Below are 24853 nucleotides of genomic sequence, written 5' to 3'. Positions count from 1 at the left end.
CATAGACTATAAAGATCCGGGTGGATGTTAGCAAGTTTTCTGCTCCCCGACGGCATTTAGCTCCGTGATACAGCTGTCTCTAGACAGCTTAAACAGAACTTTAATCAGAGACCACTCAGCGTGGTCTCCAGTCATGTGATCGTTGTGACAACCTGTCACACCGATCACATTACTCCTAACAGCAGCGCTTAAGCTGCAGGAGCTCTGGGATACTGCTGTCTAGAGACAGCTGATATCATGGAGCTTTCACCCGGAGACCACTCAGTGTGGTCTCCGGTCATGTGATCACTGTGACAGCATGTCACTGGGATCACATTGCTCCTTTCAGCAGCGCTTGCGCGCTGACGGCAAGGAGCTCAGCTATGTGAAATCTGTGACAGCCTGTCACAGCGATCACATGTATGCCGACTGTAAGGAGCTCCATGATACAGCTGTCTAGAGACAGCTGTATCACTGAGCTTCAGAGTAGTCTCTGGTGAGGTGATCGCTGTGACAGCCAGAAGAATAATATAATGTAAAAAAAACAATAAAACAAACACACACTTTTTTTTTTTCCAATAAAATATTTCCCTATAAATAAATTTGTCTATCTGTTACACGGCGACATTGGCCACGCACTACACAGGTTGACCGACCAAAGATCGCTATGTCCCGTAACCTAAATTGCATGTAATAAACGTCAATGTGGTTGTGTCGCAACGCGGAAGTTGCCACGACATGACAGTTGTAAGAAATGCAAACTGTCGTGTCGCAGTTACTTGCAGGTCGCAACGCAACCAAATTGACTTTCATTACTTGCGGTGTAGGCTATGGGACAGAGCAATCTTTAGTCGGATGACCTGTGTCGTGGCCAAAGTCACCGTGTAACTCACACGGAGTATTTTGCAGGCAGAAAAAAATCTGCCTCAAAATTCCTGAAGGAATTTTGATGCAAATTTTGACCTGCCTGCACTTTTTTGCACTGTTTTTCACCCGAGGCCATTGAGGACCGCGGGTGCAAGATGATTTTTCTGCCTCCCAGCCGCCCGGGAAAAAACAACCACTTCGGGCATATATTGGCGCTGATTCCAACGCGGTATCCACATCAAAATCAGCCCCAAAAAACTCTGCGTGAACTGGGCCTTAGGGTGACGTTAGATGTGGCGGATTCCCTGCAAATTTTACCTGCGGCTTTGCGCAGGCAAAGTCTGCAGTGGATTACAGTAGAAGGTTAGTAGATGAGATTTTACAAACCTCATCAGCATGCTGCAGACATTTTACACGGCAGATTTTCAAATCTTTGCCATGTCGTTAAATTAATACCTTGGGGTCTACTTTCCATATAATAATCATTTTTGGTGTGTCAAAGGGGTTTTCCAGTCCACAATATCTGATCGGTAGATCCCCGTAGCACCGCCGTTCAGCTGTTTTGAAGGGGCCGCGATGCTCGTACGATCGTCGCTTCCCCTTCATTTCCTTTACTGCTCACGCTGTGAATCGCGGACACACTTGTAGCGGCGGTTCACAGTATTACAGTATACACTTGAATGGGAGAAGGCTGTAAAACTGTGAACCGCCGCTACAAGTGTGTCCGTGATTCACAGTGTGAGCAATAAAGGAAATGGAGGGGGAAAAAATTTGGAGCAGGAGCTGTAGTTAGAATTACGGACTTTATTACAGGGACAGGTTCCAGAGACAACGGGGTCGTTCTTTTTAGAACGGGTGCCCAGTACGTTGTCAACAGTTAGGCTGTATTCACACGAGCATTTTACGTCCGTAATGGACGGAACGTATTTCGGCCGCAAGTCCCGGACCAAACACACTGCAGGGAGCCGGGCTCCTAGCATCATAGTTATGTACGATGCTAGGAGTCCCTGCCTCTCCGTGGAACTACTGTCCCGTACTGAAAACATGTTTACAGTACGGGACAGTTGTCCTGCAGAGAGGCAGGGACTCCTAGCGTCGTACATAACTATGATGCTAGGAGCCCGGCTCCCTGTAGTGTGTTCGGTCCGGGACTTGCGGCCGAAATACGTTCTGTCCATTACGGACGTAAAATGCTCATGTGAATCCAGCCTTAGGAATACATTAGGCTATAGGGACAGGCAGAATACCACTGCGTAACTCCTATGATCCTGAGCAATCCTGCTGTATACCCTATGGAACGAAAATCAAGCATTTGGCAAGCTAAATGCAAAATTGTGTATACACTATACGTCTTAATAGCACAATCTATACCATTATTGTTATTACATTTTTTATGATTTAAAAATTAAAAGTTATATCTTATATACTATTCCTTCCTCTATATATATTTGCTTCAAAGTAGGAGGGTATAACGGGAACCAGCCCATTGTTTCTTACTGGGAATATACGAAATGGAGGGGAAGCATCGCTCGTACGAACACTGTGGCCCCTTCAAAACAGCCGATTGACGGGGGTGCCGGGTGTCGAACCCTGACCGATCAGATATTGATGGCCTGGCCTGAGGATATGCCATCAGTTTTTGTGGACTGGAAATGTCACCACATCTGTAATGGTCTTATGGTGTCAGCGAACCAGCTTTGGAAATTTTTTCTCTAAAAGTCAGTTTCCGCACCATTCATTGTAAGCACCACCTTGCGCCCAGTGTGTAAGAAATGCACACATATTTGGTAGAAGTTGGCAAATATGTTTTCAGGAGTGTTTACCCAGTGGCATGTACCATATGTAAAAAAGAAAAATCACCTAAAATCACACATTCACATTTTTTTTTACATTTTTTTTCACATTTTTCCTTCCATATTTTTAAAAAAAGTAAAATATATCTATTCTTTTTTTTACACAATATGGAAGCCCAATATGTTCTGAGAAAAACAAGACCAAATAAATGTAGGTTGGAAAAATAATAGAACAATTTGGTCAGAAAGGGAGGTAAAGCTCCTGGTCAGGAAGTAGTTAATAAAATATTATATTTACTTTATTTTTTCACATAAAATGTTGTTTTTTTATTTAGACTTTTAATTTACTTGGGGCTGCCATTTTTTTATTTGATCTGTGTATGTGTCTCTTCAAAACACATACACAGAGGAAATATGGCAGCTACAGGGCATAGGAGATGGGAACGGCTGCCGTTCCTATCTCCTAAGCCTCTGCCGTGTAACTCTGTACTGCGCATGCTCTGTCGTATGCGCAGTTCAGAGCGACCCAGCATAGAATCTGGTTTGTAGGGGGAAAGCCGGCGCCATTAAGGTGAAGACGCACTGCAATTAAGGTGTGTGTGTGCGTGTGTGTGGGGGGGGTGATTTGAATGTTTGGGGGGGTTTGTGTGTGGCGTGGCTGCATGTTTGGGGGGGTTTGTGTGTGTGTGTGGGTGTGTGTGTGTGCTGGTGTGAGTGTGGGGGGTGGGGAATATTTGTGGCGGCGTGAAAGTACGTGTGGGGTGTGTGTGTGGGGGGGGGTACATGTGTGTGTGTGTGGTGGGGTACGTTGGGGGTGGTGTAGTTTTCTTTTTGAAGGGCGCTGCACGTTTGGTGGGGCCCGTGTGTGTGGCGGGTTTGTGTGTGCATGTGGTGGGTGGTTTGTGTGTGTGGGGGAGTGTGTGGTGGTGCATGGGTGTGGGGGGTACGTGTATGTGCGGGGTACATTTGTGTGGCGGAGTACGTGTGTGTGGGACGGTGTGTTTTCTTTTGGAGCAACTGCATGTGTTGGGGAGGTTTGTGAGGGGGAGCTCCATGATGCGCCAGAATTATTAATAACTATTAATATTTCTGCTCCACCTCTAGTTCCCGTCCCAGTTCACTGACCTCTAGTGTCTTTTGCGGTGCAGGGGAGAAGACAGACATCTACTGTAGGTAAGTATATTATATGTCGGCGTATAAGACGACTGGGCGTATAAGACGACCCCCAACTTTTACCCTTAAAATATAGAATTTAAGATATACTCACCATTTCGTGCAGGAGCGCTTCACTATGGCCATCGGCGGCAGGACCCAGGACTCTGTCTCTTTGAACTCGCGCATGCGCAGATAGGCGAGGTACATGATGGGGTTAATTACTATTAATGTGAGGAACATGGAGGGTAAATTCATCGCACCTCGCGCCTCACATTAATAAGTGAATGAAAGGCGTGTTTATTTCATTTTTTTACAGCGTACACATCATAAATGATGCAAAAACATTGTTGTCCGCGCCATTACTGAATGTGTGTATTTTATGTATTGAGACTTATTTTAATGTTTATTGTAAAAAAGGTGAAGGTGTATTTTTTTTAAAATGTAACAATACTTTGTTTTTACTTTATTTTTAAACTTTAATGTACTGACATATATCAGATATGTGCCAGTACATTAGCCTGTGGACGGATAGCACACAGGCAGTTGTTAGGACATACTTGGGTATATCCTAACAACAAGAGATATGATCAGACAGCCCTGGGGTCCGTCAATAGACCCTGGGCTGTCTGCCCATATATGGTATGGCCCTCGATCGCGTCACAGGAATTCCCTGTGACGCGATCCAGGGGCATCCCCCCTTCTCACTTTCCCCTGAATGCTGCAGTCAGCTGTGATCGCAGCATTCACGGGAATAACGGCGGAGATGAGAGGTTCTCTGATCTCCGGCGTTATAGAGCGGGGCTGCGGCTGTGTAATACAGCCATTGCCCCGCTCCTGACAGGAAGTGCGCGCGCGGTCAGCATGAGGAGATGCGGCCGGCGCTGCACTAATGAGCGGCAGTTCAGGCACTGAAGACAACATGGGGGTGCTTTGTAGCGCGCCCGCCATGTTCTGTCTTCAGTGCCGCAGATCATTAGTGCAGCGCCGGCCGCATCACATGATGCTGACCCCGCGCGCATATGTCAGGACTCAGGAGCGGGGCTGTGGCTGAATTACACAGCCGCAGCCCCGCTCTCATAGTCATGTGTACTATACTGAGCTGTGCGGCTGCAACGTGCATCCCTAATATCCGACAATATCCGGCATATAAGACGACCCCACACTTTTGACATTTTTTTAAGGGTGTAGAAAGTCGTCTTGTACGCCGATATATACGGTACTTTTATTTTTCATATTACTAACTTTATTTTTTTTGTTTTGCAGGTTCTGCTGGACCTATTGGACTACATCGTAGATTCGGTGTACTATTGCGATGATCCTTATTTTGTTTTGTTTTTTAATTAATAAAATAGATAAACGAGAGTCTTTTGGGAGAGTTTTTATTTCAATAAAAAATGATTTTCTTATGTGTCTATGTTTTTTTAATACTTTATTAGCGCCTTAGTAATGGCAGTTGTCTGTTTGACGATGTCCATTACTAAGGTGGGGCTTAGTGTTAGCCAGTAAAAAGGCTAGCAGTAAGCCCCCATTATTACCCGGGTACCCACCGCAACCAGGTTTATCGGGAAGAGCTGGGTACAATCCAGTACCTGACCATCTGTAGTGATGGTGCACTGGGGCGGATTCAGGCTGGTATTATGACGCTGGGAAGGGCCAAAAACTATGACCCTCCACCCTTCCACTCCATGAGGAGTCCCTGACTTCACTGTCCATATACGGACAGTGATGTCGGGGATTCCGCTCTAGGAGAAGTCCCTGACTTTACTGTCCATATATTGACAGTGACGTCGGGGTTTCCGCTCCAGGAGAAGTCAGTGACTTCACTTTCCATATATGGACAGTGGCGTCGGGGGGGGGGGTGCCTTCTATGGGGTACTATGTACAAGGGGGCTGTGTGGTACTACCTACAGGGGGGTTGTGTGGCCCTACCTACAGAGGACAGTGTGTGGCATTAGCTACAGAGGGCAGTGTGTGACACTACCTACAGAGGGCAGTCTGTGGCATTATGTACAGAGGGCAGTATGTGGCATTATCTACAGAGGGCAGTGTGTAGCATTACGTACAGAGGGCAGTGTGTGGATTTGGCTACAGAGGGCATTGTGTGGCATTAGCTAGAGGGCAGTGTGTGGCACTACCTACAGAGGGCAGTCTGTGGCATTATCTACAGAGGGCAGTGTGTGAAATTATCTACAGAGGTCGGTGTGTGGCATTAGCTACAGAGGCAGGGCCGCCATCAGGAATTTCAGGGCCCCCTACAGCTACATTTTCTGGGCCCCCCTACCGTGGCACCGCCTGTTAACGGTACTCCGTCCAGCACTATATCATGGTACCCAGGGCCGCCATCAGGGGGGGTATTAGGGGTACTGATGTGAGAGGCCCAGCCAAACCTAATTGAAAGGGGGGCCCGGCAAACTGCCGCGACTTGCCTTTGGTAGAAAAAAAACAGGCCCCTGCAATGGGGCCCGTTTTTTTCACCAAAAGAATGTCATGAGCTACGGTCCCCTCTTTCAATTAGGTTTGGCCGGGCCTCTCACATCAGTATCCCTAATACCCCCCCTGATAGCGGCCCTGGGTAGCATGGGAGCCGTCAAACACCGCCGCCCGTGCGACCAATCGCGCGCACCCGCAAACTCCCGCGCGTGCGCACCGGCGACCGCCTGGAACCGCGCACGAATTTTGAGGCAGATTTTGACCTGCCCACACTATCTTGCCGCGTTTGTTGCCCGCGGCGATTGAGGACAGCAGACAGAAAACGCAGCGAAAAATGCATTTTCTGCCTCCCATTGATTTCGATGGGAGGTCAGAGGTGGAACCGCGGCAAGAAAGGACGTGCTGCTTTTTCTTTTTTCCGAGACTGGCTCCCATTGATTTCAGATTAAATCAATGGGAGGCGGTTTTGGAAGTTGTTTGGTGCTGATTCTGACGCAGTGTCCGAGTCAATATCAAGGCCCAAAAACTCTGTGAACTGGGCCTTATTGTTAGGGCTTATTCAGACGAACGTGTAATACGTCCGTGCAACGTGCGTGATTTTCACGCGCCTCGCACGGACCTATGTTACTCTATGGGGCCATGCAGACTGTCAGTGATTTTCACGCAGCGTGAGTCCGCTGCGTAAAACTCACGACATGTCCGATATTTGTGCATTGTTCGCGCATCACGCACCCATTGAAGTCAATGGGTGCGTGAAAATCACGCCCAGCACTTCCGCAGCAGTATAAACTATGAATGAAAACAGAAAAGCACCACGTGCTACAAACATACAAACAGAGTGTCATAATGATGGCGGCTGCGCGAAAATCACGCAGCCGCGCATCATACGCTGCTGACACACGGAGCTGTTATGGACCTTTTGCATGCGCAAAACGCCACGTTTTTGCGCGCGCAAAAAGCACACGCTCGTGTAAATCCGGCCTTAGGGTAGGAACACACTAGGCATGAACACTGCGGATTTTATGCAACACATTTTATTGTGGAAAATCCGCAGCGTATCACAGTCGCAGCAGAGTGGATGAGATTAGAACAAATCTCATCCACACGCTGCAAAAAAAATTGACCTGCAGTCAGGGCCGGCGTTAGGTTGGATGGCGTCCTGTGCGGGACTCTCTATTGCCGCCCCCTACACAAACCAAAAATTAACCACATATATAGACACGCATATACTGGAACATATATACTGTACATACATAAAGACAGATATTTAGACATACAGGCAAATATATAGATGTACAGGCACACACACACACACACACACACACACACACACACACACACACACACACACACACACACACACACACACACACCGGCATTAACCCCTTAATGACCGCTGATACGCCTTTTTACGGCGGTCATTAGTGGGCTTTATTCTAGAGCGCCGCCAAACTACGTCGCTGCTGTAGAATAAAGTAAACAGAGCAGGGAGCCGTGAAATCTCCCTGCTCTCAGCTGCCAGAAGCAGCTGAGGGCTGGGGGCGTCCCTGCTCTGCCGGGTGAGATCGATATTAGTATCGATCTCACCTGTTTAACCCCTCAGATGCGGTGCACAATAGCAAGCACCGCATCTGAATGGTTTTGGAGAGAGGGACGGAGCTCCCTCTCATCTCACTGACACCCGGCGATAAAATCGCCGAGTGTCTGTGTCTTCTATGGCAGCCGGGGGTCTAATAAAGACCCCCAGGTCTGCCTGCAGCGAATGCCTGCTAGATCATGCCGCAGGCATGACCTAGCAGATGCCTGTCCGTTTTAAACGGACAGGCAGTAATACACTGCAATACAAAAGTATTGCAGTGTATTATAATAGCGATCCGAGGATAGTGAAGTCCCCTAGTGGGACTAGTAAAAAAGTAAAAAAAGTTTAATAAAGTTAATAAAAAAAAAAAGTGAAAAAAAAAATGAAAAACCCAGCTTTTCCCCTTACAAAATGCTTTACTATTAAAAAAAACTACAATAAAGCAAAAAAGTTACACATATTTGGTATCGCCGCGTCCGTAACGACCCCGACTATAAAGCTGTTACGTTATTTAACCCACACTGTGAACGCCGTAAAAAATAAAATAAAAAACAATGGAAAAATTGCTGTTTTCTGTTAATCCTGACTTAAAAAAAATGTGATAGAAAGTGATCAAAAAGTCGCATCTACTCTCAAATGGTACCAATAAAAACTGCAAGTCGTCCCGCAAAAAACAAGACCTTATACAGCTATGCCGACGCAAAAATAAAAAAGTTACAGCTCTTCGAATGTGACAATGGAAAAATCTAAAAAATGGCTTGGACATTAGGGCCCAGAATGCCAGCAGGGGGAAGGGGTTAAAAACACAGACAGGAACATATACAAATACATAAAACGCACATGTATACAAGCACAAAGACACATTGACAAACAGACCCATATATACCCAGTACAGATAATGTAGATTTCACATGCAGTCCTATGTAACATCACAGATAACACAGTGATAACTGAGTACAGATAATGTAGTAGACGTTACCTGCAGTCCTATGTAGCACCACAGATAACACAGTGATAACTCTCTGAGTACAGATAATGTAGTAGATGTTACCTGCAGTCCTATGTAACACCACAGATAACACAGTGATAACTCTCTGAGAACAGATAATGTAGTAGCGTTACCTGCAGTCCTATGAAACACTACAGATAACACAGTGATAACTCTCTGAGTACAGATAATGTCGTGGATGATAACTGTACCCACAGACACATATAAGCACACACACAGAGGCATATATATAAGGGCAGCAGAGTATATAAGGGGCAGCAGAGTATATAAGGAGCAACAGGGTATATAAGGAGCAGCAGGGTATGTAAGGGAAAGCAGGGTATATAAGGGGCAGCAGGGTATATAAGGGTCAGCAGGATATATAGGGGCAGTAGGATATATAGAGGGCATCAGGGTCTATAAGGGGGAGCAGGGTATATGGGCAGCAGGGTATATAGGGGCAACAGGGTATATAGGGGCAGCAGGGTATATAGGAGGCAGCAGGAAATATAGGGGCAGCAAGATATATAGGGGGCTGCAGGGTATATAAGGGGCAGCAGGGTATATAGGGGCAGCAGGGTATATTGGAGGCAGCAGGGTATATAAAGGCAGAAGGGTATATAAGGGGCAGCAGGGTATATAGGGGCAGCAGGCTATATAAGGGGAAGCAGGTTATATAGTGGGCCACAGGATATATAGGGGGCTGCAGAATATATAGGGGGCAGCAGGGTATATAGGCGGCAGCAGAGTATATAGGGGCAGCAGGGTATTTAGGGGGCAGCAGAATATATAAGGGGTAGCAGGGTATATAGGAGGCAGCAGGTTATATAAGGGGCAGCAGGATATATAGGGGGTAGCAGGATATATACGGGGCAGCAGGGTATATAAGGGGGCAGCAGGTTATATAAGGGGCAGCAGGGTATATAGGGGGCAGCAGAGTATATGGGGGGCAGCAGGTTATATAGGAGGCAGTAGGGTATATAAGAGGCACCACAGATATCTTCGTTTTATCTGTTCTACTTTAATATTGAACACACACTTTTACAGACATAAACACATGCAGACACATATATATATATATTTATGCACACACACACACACACTAACATATACACATTTAAACACAGAGACACATACTGTATACACACAGACATATACTATATATACACACAGACACATACTGTATACACACACATATACACACAGACACACACATACTCACCATCTCTCCTTGCTGACAGTATCACAGGCTTCATGCAGGGCGGGCTGTGGGTGGAGCTTCTTCCTCTTCTCTTGCTCCTCGGCTCTTATTTACTTCATGTGTGTGTGTAACTAGGAGCAGAGCACAGAGTAGAGGCAGAGCCCAGTGGCGCCCCCTACATTCTGGGCCCTGATTAGCTGCATGAGATATTTAACCAGTTTCTGACCACCGGCTGTATATAAATGTCTGGTGTTCGTGGTCCTTAAAACCTGCGCCATAGTGTATTTACGATGTGGGTTTTATCTAGCTACCCGGGCAGCTGAATGTCGGGTCCCTGGAAGTCAGTGACTGCCAGGTACCCTGAGAAGATTGAAGCAGCTTTCGCTGCTTCTATCTTTTCTGATCACTTGTACTGCCTCTATTGGTCCTGGTGATCATGTGACTGGTCACAAGATCACCGGGTGCCGTTACTGGCAGGCTGTTGCTGGGTCTAACTAGGCTGTGCAGCCCCAGGTACAGTGGAAAGATAAGTTGTGAAAGAAGAAAATATAAAGTCCCCAAAGGTCTTTTCTCACTCTTAAGGGACAGACCATAATAATAAAAAAATAAAAGTAAAATAAAGTGAAAAAAAAAACAACGTAATAATAAATACACATAAAATACCAACCAAAAAAAAACTTGCCCTCCCACCAATTATTGTCGTAACGCTAGCCCTAATTACTCTAAAATAGACATGTAATATATCAAAATTTACGGTAGACAATGATGATCAAAAATAAAAGGTCTATTTTAGGGTGAAACTATATTATTACCAGAAAAAAATAGCTGAAAATTAAAAAAGCATATTTTTTTATTATTACATTTAAACTTTAAGCCTAGAAACTCTTCATTAAATAGATGGAAATATATATATATATAGCCCTTTAAATGGGACAATGGAAAACCAAAAAATATTCCTAGGTCATTTATGCCTAAAATAGGCTGGTTACTAAAGGGTTAAGGTAGGGGGAAGAGGAGCTAAATAAATATGAAATCATCCCCAATATGTATATATTTTCCACATTTTCTGTTTTATCAACAGCATGTGTCTATATTTTGAGATATATGACATATTGATAGAAAATTAAATTCCCGGGAGGGATCTAATTTCTTTTAGGATGGATGAATATTGTTTGTTGTTTCGTTTTATTAACATTTTGACTCCATGGCTGGAAATAAAAAAAAAAATGGTTTATCTAAATAAACTGGATCATTTTACCGGCATCAAATCAATAATGTGCATTTTACTAATTAAATAAAACCAGCGATTGTATCACCACTTAGTATTGTTATATCGTATGGACCGTCAAAAGAGCTGAAATGTTATAATGTTCTATATAACTGTATAGATATTTTAATAGATAGATAGATAGATATAGATAGATAGATAGATAGATAGATAGATAGATAGATAGATAGATTTGGGTTGTGCCTGGCATAGCAAATAAATTATTACTGCTAATCGATTTGCCTGCTTCCTTCAGACCTATTTATGAGACTTTGAACTAAAGTCTTTTTGAAAACAGAATAAGTCAAAATATTAATGTAAACATAAACAGATAGATAGATGATAGATAGATGATAGATAGAGAGAGATAGATAGAGAGATAGATAGATAGATAGATAGATAGATGATAGATAGATAGATAGATAGATAGATAGATAGATGATAGATAGATGATAGATAGATGATAGATAGATAGATGATAGATAGATGATAGATAGATGATAGATAGATGATAGATGATAGATAGATAGATAGATAGATAGATAGATAGATAGATGATAGATAGATGATAGATAGATAGATAGATAAATAGATAGATGATAGATAAAAACTATAAGATCGCAGCACCCCAGGATTAATTAAAAAGAGAAAAATTGGTATATTCATCCATGTCAATGCTACATTTCAGCCCTATCAGAGGGCCTCTCTCAAGCCTAGAGAGGCCTTGTGATAGAGCGGAAACGTAGCTTTGACATGGATGAATAAACCACTTTTTCTACTTTGAATTACTCCTGAAGTCCTGCGATTTTTTATTTTTCTGGATCAAGGTCAAGTTCGCAGAGCACACACAATCTTATATTTTGTATACTTGAAGTGCTGCTTTTTTCTACCTATGATAGATAGATAGATAGATAGATAGATAGATAGATAGATAGATAGATAGATAGATAGATAGATATGAGATAGATGATAGATAGATGATAGATAGATATGAGATAGATAGATAGATAGATAGATAGATAGATATGAGATAGATAGATATGAGACAGACAGATAGATAGATAGATATGAGATAGATAGATAGATAGATAGATAGATAGATAGATATGAGATAGATAGATAGATAGATAGACAGACAGATAGATAGATATGAGATAGATAGATAGATAGATAGATAGATAGATAGATAGATAGACAGACAGACAGACAGACAGACAGACAGACAGATAGATAGATAGATAGATAGATAGATAGATAGATAGATAGATAGATAGATAGATAGATATGAGATAGATAGATATGAGATAGATGATAGATAGATAGATGATAGATAGATAGACAGATATGAGATAGATAGATAGATAGATATGAGATAGATGATAGATAGATCATTCCCCTACTTTATGTCGCCCACCCCTTCCGATTTATTGTGGGCAGCGTCAGTGTACATCCCCCGGCTCTACACTCGGATTATCCATTGTATACAATGGGAAGTGGATTTCACATGAATTTCAGCGCAGGATCTGCCTAAAATCCTGAACATGTGAGCCAAAATGAAATGTTCAAGTCCAATAGCATTAGGTTGGAAAATCCACAGGTGCACATATAGTTTGCTATATTCAATACTTGACACTAAGGCTGGGTTCCCACAGTGCAGATTTTCTCAAGAATTTGCCTTCAGTTTGTAAGCCAAAACCAGATATGGATCCAGGAGAGGAAACCTATTAGGCCTTTCTTTATATATTTTTTCTGTTTAGGTTCCATTCCTGGTTTTGACTTAAAAAATACATGCAAAATCTGCACTGTGGGAACCCAGCCTTAATCTGCAAGTAAAACCGCTGCGGATTTTTGTGACAGATTTACCAGCGTTTTTCTTGAGATTCTGCTACAGATTTTCTGTTGCAGAGAATCTGCAGCTTATCCTATGTGTGGGAACAAACCCTTAGTGAAGAAGTAGATCACTATACTAGAATTTTTTTTTTACTTTGCGGCCATTCATTTTATACTTATATTCCGAGAGATTTTTTATTTCTTTAAAAAATTCTTACAAAAAAGCTATTTAAAATATAACATTTAAATAAATTAATAAAAAAGCCTGAAAGCATACTACATTTTAAAATACTTTAAACCCATGTCATCTGTATAATAGGCAAGCAAGCCACAGAAAACATGAAAACCATTAAAAGAAATACCAACAAAGAAAACAAATCCACAGTAATCGGATGTTTTATAAAGGAATTAGTCAAGAAATGTAGATACCCAATAGAAGTGATAATGATGTAGTCATAGGGACGCGGTGTGGAAAGATATCAGTGTTATAGGCCAAGAAGACGCCATAGGCAAGGGAGGTAGATGATTCAGAGCCCGGTGAGGTGGCTGACGGCAGACCAAGTTGTCAGGAGCCTGACAAAGGGTCGTTGTTGCCTGGTGCTTCAGATGAGGGTCCCCCAGCAGATCTGGAGTCTCCTTGGTGAATAGGTGAGACTTGAGCGTCGGTCCGATCTTGAGTCCTAGTGTAACTGAGCAGGGCTGGTCTATAGCTCGTTCAAGCGCCATTCTTTCCCAGGACCCGGTGCCATCATGGGAAAATAAGGAAAACACTTTTCCCAGGCTCCTCTTTTTCTTTTCCCCTTATTCATTGTAGATCAGTGTGTGGCAGAGATTAGGACCAGCAGAATTGTGTAGTCGGTGCCGGTTCATTGCCACTGAGAGTCGCGTTTTAACACCCCGGTGATGCCAGAGCAGAGAGATCATCCATGTTTTGATAGCCATGCCCCCTAGGGTTGTTCACTTCCATAGCTGATGCAGATGTTTACTTCTTTGTCACTTTGTTGATCTGAAATGGAAACAGAACTTTATCATTTCATATAATAATAATAATTTATATTTAGCGCCAACATTGTGGCAGTAATTGTAAGAGTTTATGATCTTAATGGAATGGGAGGACACGATAGATACACGGTGATAGTGTACAACATGGATATAAAGTGAAAAGTGATGTGACATGGGTAGCTAGCTGAGGACAGAGTGGAGTGGAGATATCTGACCAAATCAGGTTGTGTGTGGGACTATGGTTATGTGACATAGGGATTCTTTAAAATACATTTCAAAAAAGCTGTACATTTTAGAAAAAAAAGTCTAATGGTCCAGGACAGTGAGTTGCACAGAATGAGGACATGACGGCAGAGACAGTGGACATACAATCACTAGTGATATTTAGGAGAGCTGGGAGAACACTAACTCTGCTCCAGTCTGCCCAATTAGAATTGTGTAAGGTGAAAACAGGAAGGGGCCCATGCCCGGTCATACAAATACGAGGTCAGGGTTGGCAGAGTTCATGCAACACGATAAACAGATACAGGTCAGGGCAGGCAGTGATCCCAAGACAGAGTCAGGAAACAGTCCGGGTCACATCCAAAATAGCAAATAACAAACACCTTCACAAATGGACAGGATTCAAGAAATCTTGTTGCTCAGATTTTGAACCCCATTGGGGACAGGGACTCCTTAATATATTGGCGCTATATAAGCAACGCGAAATGCATATAAATATGTGAGAACTTACAGAGTCGGCTTCTTTGATAACAATGAGTTGTCTTCCAATTGGTGGCAGTGGTTTCTGAAAAACAAATTTAATAATTACTAATTGATTGATCATTGAGTAGAACATGTTAAACCTATCCTATATCTTCTATCATATTGTTTATTAAATGCATCTCCACCCAAAATGAAAAAAAATCACCATGATTGATCCTCTTCTGTAACACTCTTAAACATTCTATTAAGTTATTTCTTAGTTCTGTCTCCTTCTCGCAAGCGACGGACAAGAATCAGCCATTGCAGCTCTAATAGGGATTGGCATCAAGCTTTACCAGACTCTTGAATATCAAATCTTGTAGCATGTAGTGATATTCCTTCACAACTATGTGCAGATTGGCAGGTCAGTAGTCTAGTAACGCTAGGCGACAATCCCTGTGGTAGCCAGAATGGTGGCCATATTGGTTGTCAACCAACATCCAATTAAATGTTAAACAACTTGAAGAGGTTGACTCAAGGACTTCTATATATCCTAGGAATTTTATACAGCCTTTATCATACACACCTCTGAGATGTTCCGCAGATCATCCTCATCTGTTTGTGTTGCTACTGAGACCAGTAAGTACGAGTTGGTACTTGTGCTAGTAGAGAACATGATGATGTGATCCAGGTCCCTTTCCGTAACTTGGGTGCCAACATGTTTTTTCTTTGGGATCGTTGGCTGAAGCTCTTCTAAACCAAACTTCTACAAAACAGAATAAAAGTGAATGAAGGTGAATCATACTGGTAGATGTTTCTATTACTAGATAAGTATATCACCAAAGAGCAAACATACAGCAAATAACAGATCAAGATTTAGGACAACATTCGTGCCATATCCAAAGATAGGACCCCCAACCTTCAAAAGAATGGGTGTCCAAGGGGGTCCAGGGCGCATGGCTGTTCTCGTAACTCTCATAGAACATAATAGAGAAACGCGCACATGCTTTCTGACGTTCACCTGCATCTCCTCCACTTTGTGTCCACCCAGCTTCTACTTATATTATGACTGAGGGTTCACATAAGCTAGAAAATCAGATACAACACAAGACAGTGACTGCAGGAAATCAGTAATAAACTCATGTTCTCACCTTGCGGAAGAAATCTATGAAGCTTCTTTTCTTGGTTTTAGTAGGGGCAATTTGCAGTTTGATCTACAGAAAGAAAACACATTTAGGCCGGGTTCACACGTAGCGTAAACACTGCAGATTTTCCCACAACCGATTTCATTTGCAGAAAATATGCAGCGTAGTACCGTAGCAGCAAAGTAGATGAGCCTTGAGCAAATCTCATCCACACGCAGAGTAAAAAAATGTTCATAAATTGACCTGTGGTGCCGTTTTTTAATAAATCGCTGCTTTTCTGTTTCAGGTTGGCGCCATTGAAATCAATGGGGAGATAAAATCTGCATGAAGTAGCAGATGTTGTGAGTTTTGCAGCGGAAAATCTGCAATATCGCTGCAAGGATCGCAACTCAGAAAAAAAATTCTCATACTTGCCCGGAACTTTATGTTCCTGCATCCAACGCATCCGCCAGGGATGATGTTTCATCCCATGTAACTGCTGCAGCCAATCACAGACTGTAGCGTTACATTGATTGAAACGTCATCCCAGGAGGCTGGGCTGCAGGATGTCAGAGGGATGCGTCGCCATGGCTACAGGTAAGTATGGAAATTTTTTACGTGCTGTTTTTCGCAGCGGACGTTCCGGCCGAAAAACTGCACCACAATTATCCTCATATATACCGATCTAATCTCATATCTGTCTATTTCTTATCTATTTTCCTACTTGTCTATTAATCTCATATCTATTCATCTATCTTTGGGGATTGACAGTTCCAGTAACATTACCTTAACAGCATAACCCCTCCTGACTGTGGATGTCAGCGGCTTCAGGTCTAGCTGAATCTCCTCAATCTGGGTTACTGGATTTTCAGATGATTTATCTGCCACATCATTAGGAGTGACACTTGGTGTTACATAAGCCTGCCAAAAAAAACAACTAGAGTTTAGGGGCTTTCCCAAAATCTTAAAATTATCACCTATTTACAGGATAGATGATAATTGTCTGATCACTGGAGATTGCTGGAACCCCCACAGATCATGAGAACGGGGGTCCAAAATCCCCAGATCCTCCTCATTGCTTGACCGCAGTAAGGAGGACATTGAATGGGGTGGTGGTTCAGCCTGCGCGCTACCGCTACATTCAAAGTCTACGGGAATTACAGAAACAGACGAGTACAGCGCTCGACTGTTTCCATCATTCTCATAGACAATGAATGGAACGGTGAACGCAGGCTCGACAGCAGCTCCATTTAAGCTCCTTTTCACTGCTGGGCGTGCAGTGAGGAGGATCTGGGGGATCGGGACCTCCATTCTCATGATCGGTGGGGGTACCAGCAGTTGGGTACCCAGCGATCAGAAATGATCAATTATTCTGTGAATAGGTGATAATTTATGATTTTGGGAATATTCCTTTAATAGATGGGAATTGCACAACATGTACTTGATTTGCATGATCCCAGTATCTTACCAATGTAACCTCCTCCAATAGATCCAAACACCCACCAATCACGTCTTCTACGTATGTAGAAAAAACTCAGGGAAAAAATGACACTAAGAGAAATCTTACCTTTCTCCTGTTAATACATTTCCAGAAACGTTTCCGTGTCCTGGATACATTTTTAGGCTCTTTTTTTGGAACGTCAATGATGTTATCAAAGGAGCCAGCAGGACGTTGCTGTAAATAAGTAGAAAACTGAGTTCATTGAATGTGTCTCTGTAATTCCTTATAATTATTAGAATTTCCAGCCAACACATTCTATAGCGCTGTACACAGATTATCATCACTCGCTGTACCCAATGGGGCTCATAACGCCAATCTCTCCATCTCAGACACACACTGAGGCCAATTACATAGGAATAACCTATCAGTATGTAATCATAGCGTGAAAGGAAATAGAGAACGGGGGAAATCCACGCAAACACAGAAAGAGCATATAAACTCCATGCAGGCGTTTTCCTTGGTTGGATTGGACCCCAGGGACACATTGCTGAGCACCCAGTCACCATGCTCATGATTTGTTTGTAGTAGTGGAGATAAATCGTGATCTTGTGATTATATATAAGCGGCTTCTGTCACTTTGCTGATATACCATACATTGAAGGGGTTGTCTGGAGTTAGAAAAAAAGTCTGATTCTTGTGCAGAAACAGTGCCACTATTGTCTATGGGCTGTGTCCGGTACTGCAGTTCATTCCCATTCAAGTAAATGGGACTGTGATGTAATACCTGACACAACCAATAGTCAAGAGGGGTGCAGTTTCTGGAGAGAAAACAGCCCCTTTTTCTAATGCTGGACAATCTCTTTACCCTCTAATAACTGTTTCCAATAAGGATATATGCAAATGTGTCCAATAACAATGTCCGACCAAGTAGCCAATATCCATGGGTAAGTGTTGGCAGCATTACTTCTTTCTGTATTATTCCGGATACCACAACATCAGAATGAGAGGGATGTATAATACCCCCTCCCCCAGATCAGTATAATGGACTCCAACTTCTAAAGAGCTAATACACCCGTTGTACCCCAACAAATGTGAAAAAATCCTAATCATAAAATAAATGTAATTATTCTCTTTTATTTTTCCATTTTACCAATAGATAGAATTTCCTTATCGATTATATCTATTACTTGAATTACTGCCTGTATCAGTGTGGGGTAATGTGTGTGATAAAGCAACGGATTCTCTGTGCTTGGCTCTCCTGGGGTACCAGCATAATACAGGCGCCATTTATGACAGCCTGTATCCTGTGAACAGAGTTAGGGTATGTTCACACGGCCTATTTACGGACGTAATTCGGGCGTTTTTGCCCCGAATTACGTCTGAAAATAGCGCCTCAATAGCGTTGACAAACATCTGCCCATTGAAAGCAATGGGCAGACGTTTGTCTGTTCACACGAGGCGTAATTTACGCGCCGCTGTCAAAAGACGGCGCGTAAATATACGACCGCGTCAAAGAAGTGACCTGTCACTTCTTTGGCCGTATTTGGAGCCGTTATTCATTGACTTTAATGAATAGCAGCGCCAATTACGCCCGTAATGGACGCGGCGTTCAAGCGCCTTTACATGCCGTTACGGCTGAAATTACGGGGATGTTTTCAGGCTGAAACATCCCCGTAATTTCAGCCGTTACGGACGCCCTCGTGTGAACATACCCTTAGGGAAAAGACTGGAGGAATATAGTGACTGCGGGGGCATGACTAGAAGGGGTTTAGAGTTAACAGTCGCACCTGGCCATGGTGTCTGAGGAGGCCCGGAGGCCCCTCTGCCAGAATTGTAACTGGAACATTGTAGGTGGGGGGCCCTGTTACAGATGTTACATTGGGGTCCATAAGCTTTGAATTACGCCTCTGACTGACTGACATAGGGGCAGCTCTTCCATTTGGTGCCAGGAGAACAACTTGAAGGAATAGGAATTCCCGGCACCTGCCTTGTTTTGAATGGAAAGACTCCGGTCACAGATATATATTAGGAAATTGCTGGGATTTTAGTTCCATAATGTTATCAAGTGGATCCAAGGTGGAGCTTTTACTTGATGAGGAAATACATAACATATAAAAAAAATACATCACCTGGACTTTGGATGAATGACGTCGAAAAAAGTTCCATCTCCTGCTCTTCTTCCCGGGCTCCGCAAACTTGGTGACATGAGTTTGATAACGGGACCGAGCAGGTAAATATTTCTGTGGGACAGAGAAGGAATAATCTCCATTCAGTGACATGATTTATAACCTCCTTATGTCGCATTACATTAAGGCTGAGTTCACACGGGGTGGATACGCTGTGTAAGAGCACACATCGTATCCATCCTGTGCACCGCAGGGAATTCTGGGTGAAAAACCGGAACACTGCAGCATTTAACCTGTGATTGGGTGCAGCGGCGGTCACATGGGATGACGCGTCAAGCGTCATCCCAGGAGGCCGGCCCTCTGACGTCATCCAGGCCGGCTTATACTTACACAGACTCCTGGGTAAGTATAAGATTTATTTATTTTGTGCGACTTGCGTTTTTATTGCGGCAGAATCGCTGTGAATCCGCCTAAAAAAACACAACTGTTATTGAATTGAAAGGGGAAAAGCCGCAACAAATAAGCAGCGTTTACGTAAATACAATTGACATGCTACGGAATAAAATTCTGCACCACTGGTCAATTTCTGAGTCTTTTTTCCGCTCGTTATTTCCGCAGTGTGTGGATAAGATTTGTTTTATCTCATCCTCTTTGCTGCTACTGTATTTGCTGCAAATTCTCCACAACAAATTCCGTTGCGGAAAATACGCAGTATTTACGCAACGTGTGAACTGACCCTAGGGAGGTTGTCCTGGATTAGAAAATAATCTACTTTTTCCTGACACAGCGCCACTCCTGTCCTTGAGCTGGTATTGCAGCTCAGCCCAATTCAAGTGAATACAATATCATACGCAGCTAATGAACTAAAGCGGTGATATTTGTGGGGAAAAACAGACCCTATTTTCTAATTCTGAACAATTAATACATTTGAATCAGTTTTGCTATTCTAAAAACACAAGTAAACAAAAATGTCTATGAATTACTGCTCATTACTTATTCCTAATCAATCCTCAATAATTATCAATACATGAATATATAATTACTTACCAGAAATCTGTCCATATTTGGACTAAAATGCGCAATAGCAAAATATAAAATCAATTCTCTCTCCTCTCTTCCTCTCTCTCTCTCCTACAAAACCCTCAAAGGAATCAAGGTAAAACCTGGCCTAATAGGGTAGAGTCTGATGACATCATAATGGACTTGATGACATCACCACAGCAGCGTTCTAATCATCCACCCCCCAATCTTATCAATGTACTACTAAAAATGATTTAAAACATTAAACTGTTACATTCTCCCCCCCCTTGTAATAAATGGTGGAGTTTTTTTTCTCCATTTGTCTACAGCTTAAAAACAGAGATAAGTGGCGGTCTGTTTTTTTTTTATTTTTTGTATTTATAGAACAGGAAATAATAGTGGCCCCCGTCTCCACAGTAGAATGGTATAATCCACAGATCAGGCCTGTGTAATGCATCCACAGGCTAACTGAAAATAACTAAACATTGCGTCAGTCACGTGACCCCCCCCCCCCCCACACACACACACACATGTAGAGTTGGCGTGCGGATTAATTCAACACAGGCTCTCACTTCTATTCTTTTACTGTAAATCCAACAATACAATTATTGTATGATTCTCCCACTTTGGGGAGCAGACAAGGAGGAAACTGAGGTTGGGGACGTCGATCCTGCTGGAGTCCCCCTGAGAGCTTGTACCTGATCCCACGTTACCCGCTAGGGTGGAAACGCGCCTCTGACAGTCACGGCGGGAGCTACCTGCTACTGTGAGAATATTAAGGCAGGGGTAAGAGTTACACTCCCGTCCCCTGTGGGTATCGAAATTACTACTCGCTCCTTCCGGCACTGCCACGGGTCATGGCGGCGTTAACGCTACCTTTTGCGGCCTCACTCTCCCGCCCTCCGCCAATAGGGATCGGACACGCCTTGGAACGCAACTATAGTTTAGGGTACAGGTGCGAGAGTCTATCCGCTATTTGTCCATCAACACGTCCTGGGTTGTTCATCACCCTGTCCCTTTAAGAACTGTCTGCTCCCAATGAAGTCACTTTTCATCCACTTAAACAATTTAGCACAAATCTCTGCTCAACATTACAAACATATTCTGTTTCTTCAGCTTAGGGAAATGGTTTTAAACAGGCGAAGAAGAGGAGCAGCGGTGAGAGAATGAGACACTATTCCAGATTCCTCAGCTAACACCGTCCTCGGAAGTCATTCTCATCAGATCTCACACAGACGCCATTACCAGTGTGGGCACCAGATTACACACCAGTGTGGGCACTTATCTGAGGTGCTGGCCGGCTCCAAGGCTCTTCTCCCTGTTCCAGTTCAGCTTTTTCCTATTGGCACCTTCTCTTTGGTGGCTTTATGTCCCTGCTACAGAGCAGATCCCGGCTCCTCCTGGTCCTGGCTCCTCTCAGCTCCTCCCCTGAGCCTCCTCTCTCCACACGTGTTTTACATCGCGCACACAGTCCTGCACTTCCTGTCAGACAGCTCTATGGGTATGTTCACACGGCAACGCCATTTACGTCTGAAATTACAGAGCTGTTTTCAGGCGATTTGCCAAGTGCACGTGTTTTTCGCTGCGTTTTTTACGGACCTAATTGGAGCTGGTTTTTATTGGAGTCAATGAAAAACGGCTCCAATTACGTCCCAAGAAGTGACATGCACTTCTTTGAGGCGGGTGTTTTTTTACGTGCCGTCTTTTGACAGCGTCGCGTAAAAAAAAAGCCCGTCTGCACAGAGCACCGTAAGGCTGGGTTCACACGTGGCGGAATTTCACTTAAATTCCGCTGCGGACACTCCGCAGCGTTAATCCGCAGCGGAGCCGTTTGTCCATTGACTTACACTTTAATTTAGCAGTGTTCGTTTAGACGAGGCGTAAAATTCCGCTGCGGAGCATAGGCTGCGGAGCGGAATTTGGTGTCCGCAGCATGCTCTGTCTGTTGCGGAGCAGTGGCGGACTCATGGCGGAATTTCTCCATTGACTTCAATGGAGAGTCAAAATTCCGCAATGAAGTCCGCAGATCTTATGTGTGCTGCGGAGCGTATTGGTTTTACTACCATGACATTTCTTAATTCTGGCTGGACCTATGTATTTCTAGGTCTACAGCCAGACTGAGGAAGTCAATGGGGCTCCCGTAATGACGGGAGCGTTGCTAGGAGACGTCTGTAAATAGTCACTGTCCAGGGTGCTGAAAGAGTTAAGCGATCGGCAGTAACTGTTTCTGCACCCGGGACAGTGACTACCGATCCCAATATACATGTATCTGTAAAAAAACATATAAGTTCATACTTACCGAGAACTCCCTGCGTCTGTCTCCAGTCCGGCCTCCCAGGATGACGTTTCAGTCTAAGTGACGGCTGCAGCCAATCACAGGCCAAGCACAGGCTGCAGCGGTCACATGGACTGGCGCGTCATCCAGGGAGGTCGGGCTGGATGCCGAAAGAGGGACGCGTCACCAAGACAACGGCCGGTAAGTATGAAAATCGTTTACTTTCACTAGGGAAAGTGCTGTCCCTTCTCTCTATCCTGCACTGATAGGGAGAAGGGAAGCACTTTTCCCGCAGTCCGCAGCAGCTAGTCCGCATCAATGTACTGCACATTTTGTGCAGATCCGCAGCAGAATCTGCAACGCAGATTCTGTGCGGCATTGATGCGGACAGTTGCGGAGGAAATCCGCCACGTGTGGTCATGCCCTTAGACTCATTGAATTCAATGGGCAGATGTTTGCAGACGGTTTTGAGCCGTTTTTTCGGCAGTAATTCGAGGCGTAAAACGCCTGAATTACGTCCGTAAATAGGGCGTGTGAATATACCCTAAATCTTCAGCCACTGGTTCTTCAGTGACACCTAGTGGCTGCTACTAACATGGCAGGGATACACTAAACAGAATGAAAGTACCAACCAACATGAAAGATGCACAGGGAAGACAGTTCAATTTAAACAGGGCAGTATCACCCCCTTACACACACATACACATCATGGGACCCGTGGCATTCAGAGTTACATGAGATACATGTGTTGGCACCACATAGAGGACATATCTATGGGCAGAGTAAATAGGCCTAATGGCTATTTCTGGGTGTGTATTTACTTTTAGAACATGGCTGCCTGTGTCTAGGTGAAGCATAAAATGGCTGCCTGTCTCTAGGTGAAGCATAAAATGGCTGCCTGTCTCTAGGTGAAGCATAAAATGGCTGCCTGTCTCTAGGTGAAGCATAAAATGGCTGCCTGTCTCTAGGTGAAGTATAAAATGGCTGCCTGTCTCTAGGTGCTTAAAATGCTATTGGCGTGTAGTGCAGTCTGACTGAATGTGGCGGCCAGCTTTACCGTGAAGCTGTCACACTCTACAGACTGCCATCTTCAGTCAGACAGCCACCTTCTCACAGCGTTTTGTCACCAGAACACGCATTTTGGGCAGTCCACCCCCCTACTCCATGTTGTCCACCCCATCAGATCCATCGTAGGCAGCGTCATCACCCGGATCTACACGCAAATTACCCTGTGAAAATAATAGGAGACGGATTTCACACAGATTTTGGTGAGTAATCGTGTATTTGTTAGGCCTCATGCACACAACCGTAAAAAAAACTCTGTAATTGCGGACCGTAATACGGTCCACAATTACGGACCTGCCTGGTTCTATTGGCCGCGGACACCTTTACTTATCGCTACGGAAAGATGTACGTGCTGTAGAACCGTGCCGGAAATTATGGAGCATTTCCTACTTTTTGTTTTTTACAGGTCATGCTCCCATACTTTGTATACTTGTGAATACGGGCACGGCCGTGTGCATGAGGCCTTAATCAAACCTGCCTAAAAATAAACATTCAATTCCAGAAGCGGTGGAGAGATGCTTCAACACACCATCATTTTTTTAACCTTCTGTCCATTTTTTTTTTACCTCTGTGTTACATGCACACGTTGAGTATTTTGCTGTGGAAAATACGCAGCAAAACCGCAAGAAATTCCCAGCAAAATAAACGCTTTTTCAGGGTGCGGTTTTTATGTAAATCGTGTCCTTTTCATGCTGCAGGTTTTTCTGCGTATTTCTGCATAACTAGGGAGATAGAATTCGCAAGCGGTATCGCAGGATAAATTGACACGCTGCGGTTTCGAAAATACGCACCGCGGGTCAATATCTGTCCCAAAAAATACCGCAGCATGGACATGAGATTCCATGGAATCTCATTGACTAGGCTGGTACTGTATTACACTGCAGTTTTGCAGCACGCAAATACACACGGAAAAACTGCACGTAATACCGTTAAGAGCTTATCAAGTTACCAAGCACATTTCAATAAAATGAATAATAAAAAAACATTTTTAAAAAAAAGGAACGTAAGTTTAAAAAATAAAATGATA

General features: G+C 43.7%; 1 protein-coding gene across 3 annotated transcripts; it reads right to left on the bottom strand.

Annotated features, from left to right (window-relative positions):
* Positions 1–13467: 13467 nt before the first annotated feature.
* Positions 13468–24170, bottom strand: LOC142652049 (uncharacterized). Of its 3 annotated transcripts, none has more exons than XM_075827435.1 (8): positions 23868–24155; positions 19470–19580; positions 17467–17574; positions 16686–16820; positions 15927–15989; positions 15362–15541; positions 14825–14878; positions 13468–14095 (listed from the first exon to the last, which is right to left on the bottom strand). In XM_075827435.1, exons 1-8 carry the CDS (start codon positions 23898–23900, stop codon positions 14072–14074), a joined length of 708 nt encoding a protein of 235 aa, XP_075683550.1. In that variant the 5' UTR covers positions 23901–24155; the 3' UTR covers positions 13468–14071. The 3 variants fall into 3 exon arrangements, with proteins under 3 accessions (XP_075683550.1, XP_075683551.1, XP_075683552.1); XM_075827436.1 differs by lacking the exon at positions 23868–24155 and adding an exon at positions 20514–20781; XM_075827437.1 differs by lacking the exon at positions 16686–16820 and having other exon boundaries at positions 23868–24170.
* Positions 24171–24853: the final 683 nt, after the last annotated feature.

This window comes from Rhinoderma darwinii, chromosome 5 (genome assembly GCF_050947455.1).
Source record: "Rhinoderma darwinii isolate aRhiDar2 chromosome 5, aRhiDar2.hap1, whole genome shotgun sequence".
In the NCBI taxonomy this organism is placed as follows: Eukaryota; Metazoa; Chordata; class Amphibia; order Anura; family Rhinodermatidae; genus Rhinoderma; species Rhinoderma darwinii.
This window is presented reverse-complemented; position numbering and strand designations above follow the sequence as displayed.

Coding starts and splice junctions, on each gene's coding strand:
- LOC142652049 (XM_075827435.1), bottom strand. CDS start 23,900: ATGCGTGTTCTGGTGACAAAACGCTGTGAGAAG. Junction 15,990..16,685: donor GGAGGGGTTATGCTGTTAAG/GTAATGTTACTG, acceptor TTCTTTCTGTAG/ATCAAACTGCAAATTGCCCC. Junction 14,879..15,361: donor ATCTGCGGAACATCTCAGAG/GTGTGTATGATA, acceptor TTTGTTTTTCAG/AAACCACTGCCACCAATTGG.